The sequence below is a fragment of the Monodon monoceros genome, unplaced genomic scaffold (genome assembly GCF_005190385.1).
Source record: "Monodon monoceros isolate NGI ecotype Baffin Bay Population unplaced genomic scaffold, NGI_Narwhal_1 Super_Scaffold_2, whole genome shotgun sequence".
In the NCBI taxonomy this organism is placed as follows: Eukaryota; Metazoa; Chordata; class Mammalia; order Artiodactyla; family Monodontidae; genus Monodon; species Monodon monoceros.
In genome coordinates, this window is record NW_021703776.1 from 38,778,673 (window position 1) to 38,800,762 (window position 22,090).

The window sequence follows — 22,090 nt, forward strand, 5'->3', positions numbered from 1 at the left end:
GGACTTCACTCTCTGTTAAAACACTTGATAGCTTGATGGCTTAAAATTTAACTATAGGAGTCATTTTCAAACTTTTGTCAGCTGAGGCTATTTTTCAGCAGAAAGCTTATGAAGGACTGTGGTATCTAAAACAGATACGGGACTTCCCTGGCCGTCCAGTGGTTGGAACTCCACACTTCCACTGCAGAGGGCGAGGGTTCGATCCCTGGTTGGGGAACTAAGATCCCACATACTGTGTGGCATGGCCAAAAAATTAAAAAACAAAACAAACAAAAGAACATATAAGGAAAGCTTACATTTGGAAAAATAAGACGGACCTTTTCTATCTTTCATTTTTAAATCCTAGCAGCCCTTTCCAAGTTTCCATATACTTCATCACCTTAGGGCTTTGATGAAGGCCAATAGACAAACCTTCAAATTTAGAGAGTAATTATCTGTACTTAGCATGTAGAAAAATAATATGTAGGCAGAGAAATGATAAAATAGATGCACAATACTTAGCTCATGTTAAGTATGTTAAAACTAGGAATACGTTTAACTTTCCTCTGTGAGAGCTGACAAATATATCTGGTACTCACATAGGGCCAAGCTGGCAATGTAGTCGTAAGAGTTAAATAGTTTTGCGTTTCTGAAGTGGCTAGAGAAGATTTTTATGTTGTCAATGTTATTCTGTGTTTTGCTGTGTTGATGGGTACTCATCTTAAATAGCAGAGAAGATAGTGAAGTAATTCCTAATGCTGCTCTTAGTGAGCATTGCTTGGGATTCCCCTTGCAGAATTTAGAATATGGTTTGAAGGTTAAAGTTATAGGATGAAATCAGTAGATAATAGAGCAAGAAAAACGTACTTGTTTTCTGCAGCCACATGGAAATATGAGTAAATAGTGCTTTATGTGTTTGGAGATGATTTGTCAGGGCCTCAATCAACTGGCTCAACTTGCACAAAATTACAAAAAAACAAAAACCAAAAAACACCAAAATTCAGAAGGCAAGATGTACTCAGTAGTTTATTTCTAAACTGTTACTACTATGATTGTTACTACTACTCCTGTAGTAATAGCTCAGAAATTCTGTCATCAGGATATATTATTTTTTAATGATTTCTTATTATTTACTTTTTAAGAGGGGATATATATTTTAGGGAAACTAACCTCATATATTTTATAATAAATGTTCTTATATGTCTTCTGAACAATTGAGTTATACATAAGTGAACAACCAGAAATATTGTTCAAGAAATACAAGGAATGCAGTGATGACAAAAGGAAACTGTTGAAAAATGCTCATTAAAGTTGGATGGAACAGAGAGAAGAGAAGTAAAGGCTATTGATATTTATTTTGAACTTCCAGGCTTGCCATAAACTAGCTTCTTCATTTCTGAAATGGAAGGCCCCATGATTGATAATTATAACTTTAATTTTTAAAAATATGAAATAAAAACATTCAGAAATATTAAGCTTTACTTCATCACTTTTACTTACATATCTTTGAACCACCTTAAAAACTAATTCTTAAAAGAATACTGAAATTTTTTAAAGCCAAAAAAAGAGAATGTTATTTAAGAATTAATAATTGAATGTACGTTGACTCTTCAGTGGTCTTTCTCTGTTCCATGTTTTCTCTGGATGATAGATTATAGGATTCCTTATCATCTCCCCTCCTGGCTGTGTCAAGTATTTTAATTTTAGTTTAATTTTAGTTTAAAGTTAAATATGGTAGTAACTTGATTTATTCTCTATCATTTTATTAGCCAGATATTAGAAATTGGAAGATAAATATTAAATTATCACGCCATAGTAGAAAATCTTGCACACATTTAAAACCAAAGACCACGCATTTTTCATGTTTCTCCTCATTCCTTCTTCTATAGGCATAGCAAAGATCCTATGAGAAATCAGTTAGAGATGTATTCAGGGATTGTTGACTGCAACCATTTCCCAATATGGCTTCAGGTCACTGGAAGAGAAAAGTATTTTCTTCCCTCTGGAGTCAAGGACCAAGTTACAGATGGCTGATAAAACCCATTATATGTTTTAACAGTGTTTGGTATTGGACCGACTCTTTACAAATCATTCCCATAATTGCTCATAAATAGTTTTCTTCCCTCCTAAAAACTCTGGATATTTTTAAGCGTTACCATCTTTAGTAATTTCCAGCGCAGTGATGATTATGGTTCCATGAACTTTGGCTTTTTGTACCTGCCATTTAACACTCCCAAAGGCCAAGCCTTGGCCCTACTCCATTACTAACCATCATTTGCTTATGGCCACATTTTCTCCTAAAACATGGCAGCTGATTTTTTTCCCTCCTAACTTTGAAACCACTGCTCCAAAAGTTTCAAGTGGAGAATCACTTGGGAATTTAAAGGAATGAGCTATTGATCCTTCAGAAAAAATTAACATCTTACCTGTTTCTCTAGAATCCAAATATAATTTTCTTTTTCTCAGTGTGTGATTTGTGGACTAGTAGATCACTTAATCTCTGATATTTAGGTGCTTAAATTATGAAAAGTGACGGTGATGCCTTCCTAATTGATTTTGTTATTATAATAGAGCTCACAATTTGACTTTGCTTTTTATTGCTTAGCAGATCAGCAGAATGAGTTCTCCTCATTCAGTTCTGGGTTAAAATAGCAAATCTCCCCAAACAGTACTTTGGTCCACTATATCAGTTTTTCTAAGAAATACTTCAGTATGCTCTAAATCTTCAGTTACAGTAAGTGGCATTGGCTAGTGATTTGATTTGAGAATTGAGACTATGGTCTGGATTTACTCTTTATGCATTAACACAGGTCAAATGGACAGGGACTGTATTTTAAGTCAGTAATGGAAGGCTGAAGGCTGTCTTAAACCAATCATATCAGTTTTACCCATGACTGATTGATCCCTAGGGGCAGAGCCCTGTAAGCATTTCTCTTACATGAATGGACTCTATAGAGCCTGGAGTTTCATTCATAAAATGGAGACTGAAAGGACACACACACACACACACACACACACACACACACACACACACACACACACACACACTCTTTACTCTCTGGAATGTCCATTTATACAGAGCTGAAGGGTATAGTGTTCCATCAGCTGCTGCTTTTGCCAGTTGACTGGAAGTAATGATTAATGCTCATTGGTCCTGCCTGCATGTAACCTGACACTATTTATGGCCTTGCAGTGTTCCTAATGTATAGTGAATGAGAAGGCAACATTCTCAAATCAGAAACATAAACAGGAACTGGTGGGTCTGAATTCCATTCAAATATGTCATTTCAGCCACACAGTGTTTGTCTAACTGGGATTTTACAGGCAGGAAAGGGGGAAGGGAGGGATAATCTGCTTGTGAGTTGAACTAGCATGAAAAAAGGGAATTAGAATGGGGAAGGGGGTGTACATTTTTAGTGTAGGATTTTTAGTTTCTTTTTAAAGAAAACAACCAGGATGCTTAGGCCCAGAACTGCTTATTGCGAGTGGGTGAGATGAACATACAACTGTTTTCATATGTGCAACTAAGATTTGCAATTAAATGAGACAGTTTAAGGATGCGCATTTGGATTTCTCCCTCTGTGTGTGTGTTTCATAAACGTGAACAAGAGAGGGAAGATAAATATTTATTTTTTACAAGTATATATCTGAGTATATATGTTTTAGGTTTAGAATAGTGTTATAGAATATTTTACACTTAAAGGATCTCTATACTTAAGTGACTTAACTATTTAATAGTTTAAAGGGAGACTTTTTATTTCATAAAATATTTTTACCTAACATAGGCATAACTTAATTGAAATCTTTTCAAGGAATTTTTTTCAGATTAAATAGATTATGGATTTTATCATGTGTGTACATGTGTGTAAGTTTTCTATTTAATTGCTTCTAATACAGTCTTGAAAATTTTACAAAGATAGCTATTCAAAAACACATGTGAAAAACAAAGCAAGGCAAAACTGAAAGAATGACACGCATATATCGTTATGATTTATTTACTATTCTCTTAAGTTTAGAAAAGTATCTTTGAACATTCCATTCTGCTAACCCTTCTTTGCAGTGTGTGGGCCCTCACAGTTCACTGTTTTCATCCACATGTTTTTGTTATTCTTAGCATTAAAAAATAAAACCACCCACTTGGTATGACACTGGAAACATTATACTGAATCCTGGACCTGTTACCTATTTACTACTAATGTCATTTTGAGCATGTTTTGTTACCACTTTTGTCCTCAGTTTCCTCATTCATGGAAAGGGGAAAATAATTCCTATACCTTTTGTGTTTTTGTGAGGATTAAATATGACTATGTTTTTAAAATTGCTAATATAGTGTTAGGGGTCTAGGCAATTAGAATAAGGATTTCTGTTGATATGATTTTATCTTAACTTCTAGAGATTTCCTCAGACTGTTGCTAGTTCTTGAATGAGGTGCCACTATTATAATATTTATAAATACACTTCAGTGCTAAAGGATAAGACAAAATAAGAGAGATATTCTTACGTTAAAACAATCATATTGGGGCTTCCCTGGTGGTGCAGTGGTTGAGAGTCCGCCTGCCGACGCAGGGGACACGGGTTCGTGCCCCAGTCCGGGAAGATCCCACATGCCGCGGAGCGGCTGGGCCCGTGAGCCATGGCCGCTGAGCCTGCGCGTCCCGGAGCCTGTTTTCCGCAACGGGAGAGGCCACAACAGTGAGAGGCCCGCGTACCGCAAAAAAACAAAACAAAACAAACAAAAAACAATCATATTGTGCATAGCTAGCAAGATGGTGTACAATTATGCTGTTTCTGACGTAGTGAAACAGTCATACTGAACTTACTGCTAGTGTTATTCATGTTTAAAGCAAGGAGACTAAATCATCTGAATATTGAGGTGATCCAAGGAAAAATGAGTGAGAGGACAAAGCAATTCATGATGTATTTGTTTCAAATTGTGTAGGTTCCAGAAAGGGAACAATTCAGTATTGAAGCTCATCATGAAAAATTCCCCCACTTCAGAATTTTTTTTGTGGCCCGCTTTGGCAACTAATGGCATCTTTTCTCATATATATTTTTAAACTTCCGTTAATTGTCAGAGTGCAATAATATCTAATAAGTAGTCAAAGTTAAAATTGTGCTTATTTTGTGCAATTGTGTTTCCTATCATTGCAACTTTATTTTCAACTCTAACTTACTGAAACCTCCACAGGCTTGTAAAACTTGTAAAACTGTGAGCCAACTAGATCATAATAAGCTAATCCTCTTTGAATGTGGTGGTTATTTGCGTAGGATACTGTCCCCTGCAAAAAAAAAAAAAGCCAAAAAACCCAGATGCTTACAAGAGAAGTCTGTGGTTTCTTAGGTAAAATTCTATGCTGTTGTTTTAGGTTATATAGCCTTTAAGTTTTAAAAGCATCTGAATGCAGATAACTGTGTTACTTTTGTTTTTCTTTTTTAAGGTTTTGCAAGCACTATTCTAGGCATACAAAGACTGACATAGTTCTCTTTCTGTCCTCAAAGTCTGTCAACAGTAGATTCAGTACATCTGATCTGTGGCAAAAGAAATATCTCTGCAGATTTTACATTATTTATATTCACAGTTTACTAAAAATCCTAATGACAAAGCTCCCATCTAAGTGTGAATGAAGTAATACCAAATGCATCACTCTCTTAGGATTTCAGCCACCTCCAACTTTTCTGCCTTCTTTACATGTTTCAGTGACTAAGTTGTTATATTTATATAGAGCTTTTGTGACTGACAACAGATAGATCTTATAAAACTTGACTTAAAGCCTTCACACTTGAATTCAGACATATTAATACTGGGCCTTATTTTTTAGAGTTAATTACTTTCAGGTTTGTTCTATAAATAGCTTGTATGGGTGTAAAAAAAAATCCTCATGTTAGCCTCCTTTTTAGAACACTTTATAAAATATATTTTCTTGATTAGTTACACGAAATCTCTTCATGTGGCAAGTAGAAATGCAGAGTACAAGGATGCTACACTAGTATGTATGTGAAGACCTGTGCATTGAAATACATCTTTATGAAGCTCATTTATTTATGCACTCTGGAAAACCTTTGGATTTTAAACATTAAACTGAATTTGCTAGGAAATGAGAAGAAACAAACAACTTAAGTTTAAGAAAGACAAAATTTAGGCAACATCTGTCATAATGCTCTTCTTTCTTGAATGAGATTGATGCCATTAGTTCTTGGTACAGCTCAGTATTTGTTTAGATGATAAATAAATGTCTTTGAAAACTTGTTTAAACTCCTGTGTTTACATTGAAATACACACACACACACACACACACACAAGCACATTTTTCACCAAGTACCTGTTAATTTCAGATGTATGTTGACTCACACATTTTGGCCCTGGAGTTTTAATTTCCCCCATCATCATTATACCATAAACAAGTTTAGGTGGACTTGATCTTGTTACATCACCTCTTCAAGGAGTTAGTTAAGTGTGTAATCAATCCATCTCTGCAGTGTACACTCACATGAAAGCAAAATCACATTAAAATACAACATCGAACTTATTTCTATTTTACTGGGATTTCTCATTTACTCTCAGAGATTTGAATGCTTAATTAAGTTATCACACTGATTGTTTCTCCAGGAATTTAACTAGAAGCATCAAATGAAAGAAAGGTGTTTTTTCCCCCTTATTTAGAGTTTACAATCTGAAGTGTTTTCAGCTTCGTGCACTATTTGATAACAAAGAATTTCAGCAAATCATAGGGATGTCTCATACAAATGTGGCAAATAGTTTCTCTCTGATCCGGCCTGTTATAGCTCCTAGAAACTTTAGGCAAACCATGCCCTGAAGAAGAAACTTCATCCTGTACATGGGGCAACGCATATGCAAATCAGAAAAGTGCCTAGCAACTTCAAAACTGCACTTTGTGGGCAGACCTTTGGTAAAGCTTCCCGAATCAGTATTATGTTTCCCAATACAGTTTTAAAATGCAAGTCAAGAAACAGCTTTTTAGTTTCATACTTGCTTATCTTAATTTAAAGGAAATTTTAACTGCGTTACTAAAGGTGAAGACTAATCAAATCAGGTAGTTTAGTGTGTTAGTTTACTTCTTCTTAACTTCCGCCACAGTGACTATGACTAGCGCATTAAAATGACAACAGTGCTTTGCTGCTTTGAATTTTTGCAGCATATTAGATCAGCTTTCATCACCAAGAACTCATCTGTGACAAATTATAGGCAGTTTAGTTTCTGCAAGCTGATTTGGCCCCGTCCTAAGGTCATGCTGAAGAGCTCTTTGATCCATAAGTTTCCAAATAATAAAAAACAATCCTTTACCCTAAATTAAATATACATAATTCAATTTACAGATTGAATTTAAAACTTTTTAGACTAAAGCCATTTAGCATCAAATATCAGGGAGTAATACTGTAAAAAGAAGCTCAAAAGAGGTACCTCCAAATATTTTGAAAATATAATGGAGCTTCTCACTTAAACCTTATTAATTTATAATGAATTTAAAATCAATATATTTTAAATATCATAGGTTAATAGATTTATGAAGAATATTACTGAATAAGTACACGAATAAGCAATGTTAACCATCTCAATAGAAACATGATTTAAGAATAGCAAATTAAGTTACAAAAATAATTTTGATACGTAATTATTTCTAGTTTTAAGTACGGTGATTCACACAGTGTAAATACCTGTGAGGTTCACTTAAAAGTAGATTCTGTTAATAATAAGTACCTTATATTGAATCCTGAGTGTTAGCAGAAAGTGGGCAGAATGTTGCCCGTGGCTTACTCCATATGGTCTTCCAAAAACCCTTTGAAGGAAATCACTGTTATTCCCATTTTACAGATGTGGAGGTTGAGAGTTAAGAGGTGTTAAATAACTAACAAAATGTTATACTCCCATAAAATATCAGAACTGAGATTCAAAACCAGGTCTCTTAGATGACAAGGTGAATGTTGGTAATCACTGCTGTACTAATGATCCTAAGATTATAATTATGGATGCATATTAAGACAATGTAAATATGCTCTCATCTTAACGTTTGTGAATAGGATAAACTGCAGCTTATTATTGTCACTGAATTATGTAAGTTTTATTTCATGGATAAACATAAACGAATGCATATGAAATGCCTCCATTCCCTGCTACAAAACATTTCCCTTTGAAGTCGCCACTTAGCTAGTTTGGATCTGAGTTGAGCATTTAGCAAAAGTTAAAATGTAATGCCAAACTTCATTGGTTGGATTTTTTATTAGATAAGGTAGAAATGAAAGCAGCAGGCAATTTAATTAGCAGTAATTTTTCTGGGCAAGTCATTACTTTGATGAACTTCAGAGCAACGTTTATGGCTCCTAATTAACCATGTTAGTCATTTGATTGAATAATCACTTTGGAAATGCTTCTACAATTTGATTAGAGTCTGACCCACTCTGATGGTCATAAATTAACTGATATCGCTTTAGGATAACATGACTTTAGTTACTTTAGGGGAATAAACTTCTCTTAGCCATATTTTTTTCAGGCTTCTCTGGACCATACAGAGGGCACCGATTTTAAAGATAGACTGGACTTAAACGATGCTGGCCAAGTGTCTCAATTTCAAGAGCTAGATGTTAATTTTATTTACTCTGGGGTGTAATCAATAGTATTAAGAACTGGCATAATCACAAATATATTCTCATGTATGCATTTTTTTCTAAATTGCTGTTCAGTGCTTTTTTGTTTAGAACTTAGGCCGCAAGTTGAGCCTTTGGAAACGTAATGGAGGCTGCGGCATTAGCCATATTTTATGTCATTAATTTATGATGAATTTTAAATCAGTATACTTTACATGTCATAGAATAATAAGTAGAATTTATGAATAATACTACAGAGTAAGTACAACAGAAACCAATAAATCAGCTAGTTCAATAGACACGAGTATTAGTGAAATTATCCATCGAATCCTATCTTTGATGTCAAATGTCTAGTTTTCCAGGATTATGATTATTTCATATGATGTTAGGGCACTTTTATAAGCCGACCCTTCAACTTTGAATAGTGGGTTTCTCAGAAACGCTTGCATTTTCTTTCTTCCGCTTTTTCTCCCCCTTTGGGGAGGAAACTACATTTAGTCACGCTAAATATATAATAGAGTTTAACCTATACATTTCCTAGCTGCCTCCAGAGCCAGCCAGCTGTTTTTACAGCCACACTCCAGCTGGGCAGCAGTCAGTAAAAGTATTTTGTGGCAGGGTGTCAACATTGGTACAACAAAATGCTTGCCTCTGAGCAGCTGCGGAGCTGATGGCAGAGTCATTAACACTCTCCTTTCCAGGCCCAGCTGCCTGAGGGAACTTACGCCTTGGTAATAAATCAAAATAACATGAAAAATTAATTTGAAGTACCATTGGTTAAGGAGTTGGGATAAAATGCATTGCTAATCATTTGTTAACCCAGAAGATCAACTCCACTGCAACCCTATTGTAAGCACTGATATCAGAGAGCACGGTTTAACCCTGTAGGGTCAGAATTATATACTACATGATACTTTATATAAAGAAGGCGCAATGTAATAAAGTGTTTGAAAATGAGTTTTACACTATTTTCGGCTTGTAAGCTATTGATTGCCACATACTTTTCAATGTTACTGCTATTAGGGATCGCCATTAAGCTATTTTTGACTAAAACCACATAAGATAAGCTTTTTCCTGTGAAATAATATCTCATATTTTGGTTGATATTTATCACTAGAAAAAATTTTAGAACATCAGGTAGACTTTAAAAATGGAACATTCCAGACCAAGAAAGAATGACATCTGGGCTAAACAGTGCTCATTATCTATTACAGCCTGAAAGTCTATAGATGGATAGTTAAAGAGAGATAAGGGCCTTTGGATTCCCATTCATTTAAATGTTATTACTTGTTCAGAAGTTAAGTACTTACTACAAGTGGTGGAAAGGAAGATATATTCTTATATTAAATAGCACACTTGTCATATATATTTTATACATTTATTTTTGTACATGTTGTTTTAAAAACTTAAGTAATACATACAGAAGGTAGAATCAACTTAATCACATGTGTATATATTCCTGTGGAACCTATATATGTTATATGTAGGGTTGGGCCCAGGTTTTTGGTACCTAAAACTTATAAAATTTGGGGAACCCTCTGAAAGAAAAGGAAAAGGAAAAGGAAATGACATATGCAAAATTAGGCATAGGATTTCAGTAGGGCTCTTGCAAGTAGAGGGTCTTGAGGTTGAAACTACACTCTCTTCACCATGAATAGACCTCTGGTTATGTGAGTGAACTTCTATATTCAGAGTTAAATAACTAGGGACGATAACAGACTCAGATAACATCTCACCCAACCCTTTGTTTTATATAAACTTAGACACAAAATGGCTTATCTAAAGTCATGTAGCTTTATTAGTAGTAAATGAAGGACTTGAATTTTAATCTTTTGTCTCTTAATCTATATATCTTTCCTTTTCTCCATATCTAAAGCTACTAAACACATTAGATACACAACCATCACTATGACTCAAGTTTAACCATTAACCAAGTTTATTTTCTCAGGGATGAGTTAACTTGGTCACACAGGCAAGGCCTCACTCTTAAGGTAACAATGGTGTTTGCTAAAAAGTTGTTGGATTTCTCTTTTATAGCCTCACTGGATTTGAATCTGACCTGTGGGCTTAACAAAATGAAAAGCCAGTCTTGTTTCTATCTGAAGAAAAAAGAGCAGTCACCTTACTAGGCTGGAGTAATTTTAAGAGATATAACAATTTCGTCTTCTCATAATAATTTCTAGCCAGTGTTCATGAAATAAACTATGAATGAGTCTTTTATTGATCTTTGCTTTGGATGACATTGAGTATACAAAGTTATTCCATACATGTCCTGAAATATTTTTTAAGTCATGACACTGTTTGAGGACACAATCACATTTATGCAGGGTTGCTGGTAAAGCCACCTTTACTTTATTAAGGTTGGTGTGGGTAAAACTTTGAATTCACCTGCCTGTTCAGGAGAATCAGTATCCACCATGATATGCTTCTCATCCTTAAGTTTCTTGTGTGGGCCCTGCCTGAAATGTTAACTATGTGTTGACAAGTTCCCCTCAAGAGACTCGTGTCAGTTTCTGTTACTTTTCCTTTCTGCACTCTGTCCACTGATAACAGCACATTTTCAGCTCCAGACATCTTTGACCACTGTTGTTTCCTCTTGCAGAAGTGCCTAGCTGCCACTCCATTTATATGAGGCAAGAAGGCTTCCTGGCTCATCCCAGCAGAACAGAAGTTAAGTTTTCCACTATTGAAATTCTTGTAAATACCTGTCAACATAATTGGACATCCTAAGGATGCTGTCAGATTATCATTATATTACATGGGGAAAATCACTTATGTCCACTAAACCATTATTTTAAAACTTTTCTTTTTAAAGTAAAAGGAAGATTTTTCAGGTCATGATCTCTTATATTTGGTTGTTAACATGAGTCATGTGCATATAAACAGCTGAAAAGTGGACTTCTCTGTTCTTTTTTGCCAGCAACTACATCCTTTTGAAAGAGAACGTGTGCTTTTATAAGATCACCTTACCTTACTGCTTTCTACTGAAATGTATCTTTTAGGAATTTTCAGTTTTGCTTTAGAGACCTAAGTCATTGTTTTGAAATAAAGCACCGTTGATTTAAATACATTCACCTTTAAATATCCTAGATTTTACATTTTGGGACAAGTAATTGTTAAGAATGGACTTTCACGGAAGAGACTTAGAAAAGGAGTTTTCTGTTGTGGACGTGTTATGGTAACCGTGGGGGGAAGGTTTTGTTCTAATGGGCATGATACCTGCAAAGTAATGAATGAAAATGATTTTATCTGGATAGACTCCCCTTTAAAGTATTTCCGGAATTATGTGCATGGTCCTTGATGTCAACACTATGTATCTTCAGTGAATGACTTAGATCCATCCTTCTAGGTTGAGTCCAGCATTGGTTGTTTTGTTTAAATAACATTAATAGAAGTAAATCCCCATGTTTAAAGGGTAGTATTATGAGATGGTAAATCCAGAAAATATGAGGCCAGGAATTTTGCACAAATGCAATATAATGTTGCTATTTTTAATATTATGTACCTACCACAGAGACCAATACTTTTGAGAAATAAAACTGTGACTAAACTATGGGAAATTTCTTCCTGGTGATGAAAGATAACAGCAATTAAATGAAGGTGCCACAGTCAAGGATATTTGGGGGAGAAAATGATTGTGAAAAGCTGTCAATTTATTTTGCATTTTTCCTATGGACTTAGTTATGTTACAGCAAAAAAGGAAAGTTTTTTTTAACTGCCTTGGCTATTGAAGATGGAAACATGAGAAAGTTAACCTAGCTAAATATTTCTCCAAAGAAGTAAGGGGGTAAACCGTACCTGTTTCAGTTCATCAGGGTCATAATGCAAGGTACATGGCAGTAATTCACTCTGATTTCCCTCTCATCTGGTTGAATAACAAAACTTGGAAGAAAATGGAAAAGGAAATGATACATTATACATCCCAGGTTTGCCAGTGTTTACGTAAGCTCTATGCTTTGGTTAGTAATAATATAAATTGCTAACTCTCATGTATTACCATGTGCTAGGCAGTGTTCTAAAGTTGCATATATTAAATCATGTAATCCTCACAACAACCCTATAAGGTAGATGCTTTGTTATCATTCCCATTTTATAGATGAGGAGACTGAGGCACAGAGGTTAAATAATGTGTCCAAGGTCACGGAGTGGAAAAGTAGAAGAGTCCTTTTCTACCTCCGTTTTTGCCTTAATGGTTATATTTTGATTTATTTGTGAGTGTTATTTCTGTCATGAGTAAATGTATTTCATTTCCCCCCACAGGCTGCATGTTTGAAAAGGGCCCCAGGCAGTTTTATGATGACACCTGTGTTGTCCCAGAGAAATTCGATGGTAGGTTTTTCATTGTGTATCAAGTTTTGATTTCTGTAAGAGGGCGAGGAGAGATCACCTTCGCCTCTCCTGAAAGCAGTCAACATCGCTACTTAACGATCTTCATGCCCATCACTTACGATGCACTCAAGTCTCGCTAAACTTTGCCTCTTATAAATTCCCTTTCCTTTGCCCATTAAGAAGCTTTTTTCTTTTGTCCTATGAGAGATCCCGTTTTTAGAGTTAGACAGAGTGTCATTCTTGCTGGGCTTTATGTAGAATAAGGGGGCCCTTTCCATTGCCTGGCTGAGGACATGCAGCTTGTTGCTCGAGATTTATTGAGAGCTGATCCCGTAATTAACAAAGCAGAGGAGAAAGCATGCTACTGTGGATGCATGGATGACTAATGCAGGCTCTTGCCTTTTATTGTTCACGAAAAGATGCATTATGGAACACAGGAACAATACAGCTGCCCATTTAGTTAGTGATTGTGAGTCCTCCTTTTTTGTTTTTCCCCTGGGAAGATGTTCATTACTAATGTGACATTACTTTGTAATTGCTTCAGATGGAGTTAGGAAAGCATCACTCTTTTTTTTTTTTTTTTTTTGCCGTACGCGGGCCTCTCACTGTTGTGGCCTCTCCCGTTGCAGAGCACAGGCTCCGGACGCACAGGCTCAACGGCCATGGCTCACGGGCTCAGCCGCTCTGCGGCATGTGGGATCTTCCCGGACCTGGGCCCGAACCCGTGTCCCCTGCATCGGCAGGTGGACTCTCAACCACTGCGCCACCAGGGAAGCCCTGCATCACTCTTTTAATATCACTTGCTGTGGCAATGAAAATGAAAATATCACCCCACACACACACGTTAGAAAGGGGTGTCAAGTTAGAATCTTCTTTTCTTGACAAAGGTGGCAGCAGTCAGCATCTACCCAGAGGCTTGGGTAAAAAGTGAACAGTTGATTGACTTAGTGGTTCTTCAGAGCGGTCTCCGTATTTCCTGCTTTGATTGTTTAACAGGAAACAAGCAGGGGCCCTCTGATTAGCTGATTGCACAAACTTTAGGGATCATGGCTGTAATGGCCTGGTAGCTCTCAGGAGTTTTTAATTGTCATTGTTTAAACAGCAAAGTGTATGTGCAGATTGCTTCTCAGTCTCTAATTAGTTGCTTGAAGTCTACTGTGTTCCCCAGGCTTTCGCTGCAGGTAGACGTTTCAGAAGGGGTGATATAAGTCTTGGGAAGATCTGTTTCCTTAGCCTCCCTTTACATTGCTAAATTCATGCCAAGGTCACAGGGTTAAACTCCAATAGGGATCACTTTTTCAGCCTTACTCTATAATAGATGTTACTTTTAACCTTAGAGTTTCAGAGGTGTGATCTGTGTTATTTTCTTTGGCTTCATTCGCAGAGCATCAAAATCCTTAAAGTCCAGCTTTTTCTCTTGAGATAAAGCATAAAGTCTACTTTTTGGCATGACCTTCATCAGTTTCTTTCATGCTTAGTGAGCTTAACATTTTAAGAAATCGCGATGATTAGTATGGGCATGTAAGGAAGGAAAATAGCTCAAAACTGTAAACAGGATTATGATATAATCTAACAGGGCAAAGTCTAAGTCACTTACATGTTTGGGGAAGCTAACTGTCTTGATTATATTTTCCCTTTGGCTTTGAAATACTCCTCAATTTTATACTAAGAAAATATTTTTGGGAAGATAGTATTGGGCTTACATTTTGTAAGGAATAGAGACCAAGAAGAAAGAAGAACAAAGGGTTATTTTTTCGTTGTACAAGGCCAGTATGGTCAGTCACATTTATAGGCAGAAGAAATCTAAAGGTTAGAAAATCTGAATCTGACAGTGTTTCACTCTATCTGCATAATTGCTCAGTTACCCCCCTGAAAATTTCTAAATCTCAGAAGGAAAAACGGAGATAAATAAACCTGTCATTGAAATCAGTATGAAGAGACACTTCTATATTTTATAGCTTAGACCAAAACAACATAATGATTTTTAGCAGCTGTTGAGTGAATAATTTTATTTTGGTTTAGGTTTTTCTTTTGCGGTACGCGGGCCTCTCACTGTTGTGGCCTCTCCCGTCGCGGAGCACAGGCACAGGCTCCGGACGTGCAGGCTCAGCGGCCATGGCTCACGGGCCCAGCCGCTCCGCGGCATGTGGGATCCTCCCGGACCGGGGATGAACCCGTGTCCCCTGCATCGGCAGGCGGACTCTCAACCACTGCGCCACCAGGGAAGCCCTGGTTTAGGTTTTTTAAGTGTTCTTTCTAATTATTTTAAGAGGTGTATTTCTGTCTCTTGACCAAAGGAAATTTTTAAAAAGCTCATGATTTGGTCTGGTTTATAATTCACACTTAATGTCAGAAAATCGGCTCAAATATATTCTGTCTGAATTGTTTCTTTAGTGCAGGAGAGAAATTCATGCATTAATAGTGATATGCTTGTAGGGCCCTAGACATTCAATCCCCAATGTGACTAATTCCACATATTTTTGAGACAATTTGCTGGAGATAGAAGTAAATAATCAGTAGTCATGAAACTGAGTTGTGGTTTTTTTTTTTTTGGTTTGTTTGTTTTTTGGTAAAATCAAAATATCTGGCCAGATATTCCAAAGAATTGGAAACTAATACCTTTGCTGCTGTAATCTATTTAATAGAGTTTTTTACACTTTGTATGAATAACAAATAAATGTAGCACAAACAAACCTTTCTTGTTTAAAAATATAGATAACAGAAAACTCTGGTGTATTCTTTTTTGTGTGTGTATAAACATTATAAAATTGGACTTTTAGAAAAAGAATAGCAAGCTAAACTCAAATAAGTGCAATACAAACAAGAGACAAGGAAAAATGAGAGAATTTTCATTTGCTGCCAGTTGAGAAAGCAGAGTGCCAGCGAAGGTGTGGAAGAAAGATGGTATACCGGTAATCCAGTATGCCCTGAATTACCCATGACATTGTCCTAGTTTTTCCTTAACTCACAGAGTCTAAGATGCTATTAACTTTGCTTTGAAGTATTTGCATTAAAATTTTCACTAGTTTGTCATGTGCAGGTCAATGAGGTATTTATAAATTGCAGAATTTAATTTGTGCAAATAAAATGCACAGAGCTTAAAATTGATTACTCCCTCTGCATTGTTACTTAGAGCAGTAAGTAATAGCATTAACAATGAAGGCAAGAAGTATGATCGGATACTACAGTTTTTAAAATAGTATCTAAAGAGAAAAAAGATATACAGCATTTTTATAAGTAAATGACCTCCATGGATTTATTCTGGCCTTTGTGCATTTATAGTGACCTTTATATATACAGCTGTGTGTAAATTTGTAGATTCCTGGGTTATATTCACCCTTTTACCTATTTTAAATCCCTATTTAATGGTAACAGTATATTTCATAGAGACCCTTAAATTGGTTGTGGTGTAACCATTTTAGTGATTGGTTTAATATAAATTTTATGTAAATATCATGGCTAATCATAGAAACTTAAAATGTTTTTAATTTAGGAGATATAAAGCAAGAGCCAGGAATGTATCGGGAAGGACCCACGTACCAGCGGCGGGGATCACTTCAGCTCTGGCAGTTTTTGGTAGCACTTCTGGACGACCCTTCCAATTCCCATTTCATTGCCTGGACCGGGAGAGGCATGGAATTTAAATTGATTGAGCCTGAAGAGGTGAGTTTAGTAGATTCTACTTAGGAAGATCAGATATGTTCTAATATAAGGAAACATAGACTTGATTAATATGCCAAAGAAGTATCTTTTAATTTTAAAACTATAGGGAAACATTGTGAATTAAAAGGTGGGCCAAAAAAAAAAAAAAGCAGGAATGTATTTAAAATAAGACATGAATATGTTGCAGGCTTTTTCCAGTTGCATCCCGTCCTACAGGAATTGAAGGAAATCAACCAGATTATTAGCATAATCCTTTATTCAAGAGAGCAGGGCTTGGGAAGTCTCTAAAGGTGCATCTAAGTTGGGCACGTTTGATGGTCTTTGAGGAAGAGAGATGTCTATCAAAGTTCAACTAGTTTTGGGTGTGGAGGAATTGTTCTTGAGAATTAGCAGTTATTATTTGGACAGTCTTGATTTTTGTCAAGAGGGTTAGAGAGGAACATTTAGAGAACAAAGTCATGTGTGAGAGGGTGTAGGGGAGACGTAGCTGTGGGCAATAAAGGCACACAAGGGCCACAGTGGGAAATTCTTACTCCTTAAGTGTTTCTTAGGAGACACAGACCTGTACAGCCATTGTTTCCCTTTGATTATTGGTGACATCTGTTTTGAATCAGCTGGGCTGTGTACGCTCCTTTGGAAGGTAGGAATAAAGTTTAAAATGTCACCATACCTAAGAAGACTCTGGATAGAGAGAATACAGGTAAATGGAACACCTTTCATTCTGTTCAGCTGTCTTACTTCCTCCAACCCTTCCCCATGCACATACCAATGGAGTGTTTTCCTGAAAAACCTCTCAGTTCAATTTTTATTCTGCCCAGGACTAACTTTAGGCTTAAGCCTACTTTTTTTTCTATTCTTTTCTTTTTTTGGTTGCGGCCCATGGGATCTTTGTTGAGGCATGCAGGATCTTTTCATTACGGGATGGTCTCTTCGTTGCTGTGCTCGGGTTTCTCTCTAGTTGTGGCATGCAGGATTTCTCTTTCTCGTTGACGTGCGTGAGCTCAATAGTTGTGGCACACGGGCTTAGTTGCCCCACGGCATGTGGGATCTTAGTTCCCCAACCAGGGATCAAACCCGTGTCCCCTTCATTGGCAGGCAGATTCCTTACCACTGGACCACCGGGGAAGTCCCAAGCCTACTATTATTATTACAACATAACCTACCGAATAGCATTTTGGACCTCAAAAGAAAGGTGACTTTTATATGAAACGTTTGTGTCTTATTAAAGATGCTTTTTCTGCTGCTGTTAAAATTGACTTCAGTTTACGTTAGCTGAGAAAGCAATGGAAGACTTTTAGCTAACGTGCCTATGACTGATCATATTGGCTATAGGATCTAAACACCTCAGAAAAGTCGAAAAATTCAGAGAGAGATATCCAGCTATTTTTTAAGTCAAAGTGATTAGTTTCACGTAGACTAGACATCTACAGCCTAGACTAGGCTACTGGGCCTATACATCTTGCATCTTCTGCTCTATGAGACCATGTACTTAATCATCATCAGATAACGTGTCCTAATTTGATTTCCAGAAGATAAGGTGACATTACTTATTAAGATTTAAGAGATTATCCGATTCACATATGTATTAAATAAAGTATGAAATCAGAGGAGACGGTTAGGACAATTAAGTGTACTCCGGGTTACATCAATACCCTGGTAGCATTTGAGGGCTCAAGTTAAATCAGAAATTCAATTGAGTATAGGCTAAATGTTTGGGTGTTTGAATTTTGTACTGCATCTAAAACTTAATTTGGCTGTCGAAAGAAATTCATTTTTTATGTAGGTGTACTTAAATGGTATAAGTGAAAGAACCGCAAAAATGTGAAGCACTAAAAATTGAGACTAGAAACACTTAACGTAAAGTAATTTGAAAGCCCTTTAACATGATGGGAATGTGTGCTCTTCACCTCATGAAAGATGTTAATAATCTCTGCAAGAGTTGGTTCATGCTAGAACTGAGGACATTCAACAGGGATTTATATCAATTACTTCCGTCCATCTGTGGTTAAAATAAGTGAGCAGAAACAGAATTTTTATTTTTGCCATCTATCTGTTAAGATGGGGGAAATGACTGAATTATGTCTGTGATTATTGATCCACTCAGAAGTGTAAAAATACTTAGGCACACGTGATTAAGTTCTTTATATAGCAATTGTTGATTTTTAAGCTGATCATGTTTGAACAAGTAGAATAGGAGACTTGACCAGGGGACCATTAAGTTACATCAAATTGTGAATTTCTGTGATTTTTTGTTTTTTAAATGCCGGGAAGGAATACAATTATTTCTGTTCCATACAACAAACCAACATTTAGACACCTTTTCTGTATCAGACTCAGAAAGTAAAAAAGGACAGGGGAATTCAGAGTCAGCCTAACTCCCTGGCAATTGTGCAATAAGCGCTCAATGTCTCCTAAGGCCCTTTGTTCAAAATGAAACGTTCCATTTCTGATTGCTGCATTGCTCACTGCTACAATTGCTTCCATCAGGCAATGACTGTGCTGCTTATGTTTAACTTTCTTCTTTGGAAAATGTTTGTGAAATTTCTTTAGTCTCTGTGGCCCACGGTCACCCTCTTCTTTCAACTACACAGCAGTTAATTGAGGATCTGTGACAGCACAGCTCATGAAAGGTGGCTCTGAAGCCATCCTTGTTGGAATTACTCATGAGTTCCGCTTTTTGTATTTCCTCTTGCAGTTTAAAATGATGCTGAGTGAGACTGCAGTCTTGTGGCTGATTATCTGCTCAGTGTGTTTGGATAACTTTAGCAAGCACATAATCTTTAACATCTCTTTTTGAGATATTCGAGATAACGAGATGTTATTTTTTAATTAATCATGGGTTCTGGGGAATTGTTCCAGGGAACAGTTATTGACATAGTGAAGCATCTGTAGGAGGCAGAGTAGAAGTCTTCTGCTAATATGCAAGCTTGTTGAGCTGGAAGAGTTATCGAGAAGTCTGATAGCCAGGCCCTGATTGTGGTTTCTAGGTTTTCTGTTGCATATTCAAGCGTGATTTTAAAAATAAATTGAATAATAATTGAACGATTGCATTTTCCTGTTTAATTCATTTGGTGATAAGGATAAATGCTAGAGTGCTATAGAGATCTTTTCACTCTCCTCATTAACATCCAAAGTTTTCTTTTGAAAGAGTGTTAAAAGGAATTTACTGAAAGTATTGCCATCATCGTACCCACTCCATGTTGAAAGTGGTACCTTGGCTTTTTTTTTTTTTTTTACATCTTTATTGTAGCATAATTGCTTTACAATGGTGTGTCAGTTTCTGCTGTATAACAGTGAATCAGCTATATGTATACATATATCCCCATATCTCCTCCCTCTTTGCGTCTCCCTCCAACCCTCCCTATCCCACCCCTCTAGGTGGCCACAAAGCATCGAGCTGATCTCCCTGTGCTATGCAGCTGCTTCCCACTAGCTATCTGTTTTACATTTGGTACCTTGGCTTTTAGTGGCGCCGGGTATAGTGGTGATTGACGGGGTCATATGTGAGGGCTGAGTGGACTTTCTTAGTTGTTGGATGGTCTAACCTATCCTGGAAATTATTTATGTTATCTGTTCATTTTAAGTTGCAATCTTTTAAAAAAATTTTATCATGATAGGAACACAACATGGGATCTATCTTCTTATCAAATTTTTACACGTTCAATCCAGGATCATTAACTATAGGAACAGTGCTGTACAACAGACTTCTGTATCTTATTCCTTCATCTTGCACAACTTGTCTGCATCTCTCAGGCATATGAGTATCCATTTCCCTCAACTTTATAATGAATGTGATATTGAAACAGCTCTAAGAATAAATTTGGGGGCTTCCCTGGTGGCACAGTGGTTGGGAGTCCGCCTGCCGATGCAGGGGACACGGGTTAATGCCCCGGTCCGGGAGGATCCCACATGCCGCGGAGCGGGTGGGCCCCTGAGCCATGGCCGCTGAGCCTGCACGTCCAGAGCCTGTGCTCTGCAACGGGAGAGGCCACAACAGTGAGAGGCACGCGTACCGCAAAAAAGAAAAAAAAAGAATAAATTTGATTGTTTTAAAATGTCTACTGATACCCATGGTGCAGAGAATTAACTGGCATCATAAAAGTCAAACTCTGCTTATGGTATTAAAAAAACATCTTTCTCTCCCCAAAGACTTCCACTGTGTTGTCTTGAAGTGTGTTGCAGGTATTTTACTTTCTAGGTGCCTCCTGGTGAGCCTCTAGAAAAGCATGATTTACAAATGCATAAGTGTTCAGAAATTGTTCAATTTCAGGAGATACTAATAATTTATTTTCACATCCCCTCCAGGTTCGCAGGCTGTTCAGTTGTCATGTCTATTAAAGATTCACTGATGTCCATTGTTAGCTTTTTAAAAGACATTTTATTTAGAAATTATTGCTTTCACTTCTTATTGCCATCAGCCCATTTTGCTATTGCTTAGAACATTTACATTAAAACGAAGATTATCTTTGGAACTTTAAGATGTGCCTGTCACAGTGACTCTGTTTTGATATATAGTCACGTCCCTGTGACGTTACATCTCTCTGCTCTTCAAAAATTATACTGATATATGTGACTAAATTACATTGTATCTTCATTCAGGAAGTAGAAATTAGCGAGAGAGAAAATAGCAAGGATCAGTGTTTTTAAAAGAGAAAAAAAAAACTCTGGAGAAAGGTTATTGCTAATGAAGTAGAGAGAGACAGAATGACCTCTTTGCAAAGCATTCTGTTTTAGTATATTACACGTAGCAACAACTTGGAATTCTGTGAACATGAAGGAAACGTAGCAACAACTTGGAATTCTGTGAACATGAAGGAAAACTCTAACCCTATTTAAAAATGGTGTCTCAGGGTTACCTAGGCGTGCATGGCAGCTGCAATTTCTGCTCAGATGAAGCAAAAGTGGAAATTAATGCGAAGGTGACTTTAGCTGAGGTCATAGAAGCAGGCCACCCTGTTCTGGATAACGCTGCATCTAGCCAGGGTAGTGGTGAGGTAGGGGATACAGACATGTTGAGGAAGGAGGTTTTGCTGAAGCTCTGTTGAAGCTCGGACATTGTTCACTGAACAGCAAAAGCGGATATCCTGCTTTAGAGATTTTTGTCTGTGGACTCATACACATGGCGGCCTCCTTATTTTTAGCATCTGATTACTACTGTTCTTTAAATGAACGCTTAATTCCCCAGTGTAGTATTGGCTGCAGTTTTATCCTGATGCTGCTTCAGGCAATAAAAATTATTTGCAGTTCAGCTTACTAATTGGTATACTGTTTCCTCTGCTGTACACGCTGTGCCACTTGTTCACTCTTTTATTCAGCGTCATGCAGGATATCTGTTTTCCTTTGGTTTATCGTGACCTCGAAAACACCTTTACAAAGAGATCACGAAGCCACTCTTGATCTGTAGATTTTATCTGAAAAGAAAAAGTAAGAAGGAAAAAACAGGGTACCTCAGCATGCGAAGCATGCCTCGGCTTCAGGGTGATCACTGAAGGCCTGGTTTAAAAAGCAAACCAGGACG

General features: G+C 36.9%; 1 protein-coding gene across 7 annotated transcripts in view; it reads left to right on the forward strand.

The window, feature by feature from the left end:
* The window catches only part of ETV1 (ETS variant 1), a 94,471-nt gene that overhangs the window by 65,366 nt on the left and 7,015 nt on the right, over window positions 1-22,090 (forward strand). For 5 of the 7 annotated variants that reach the window (XM_029234227.1, XM_029234226.1, XM_029234228.1 and 2 more), the window contains 3 exons: window positions 11,183-11,251; window positions 12,841-12,909; window positions 16,403-16,572. In XM_029234227.1, coding sequence (XP_029090060.1) covers window positions 11,183-11,251; window positions 12,841-12,909; window positions 16,403-16,572 — 308 coding nt within the window. The remainder of the gene's footprint in view (window positions 1-11,182; window positions 11,252-12,840; window positions 12,910-16,402; window positions 16,573-22,090) is intronic. The other 2 variants (XM_029234229.1, XM_029234225.1) reach the window with 1 other exon arrangement.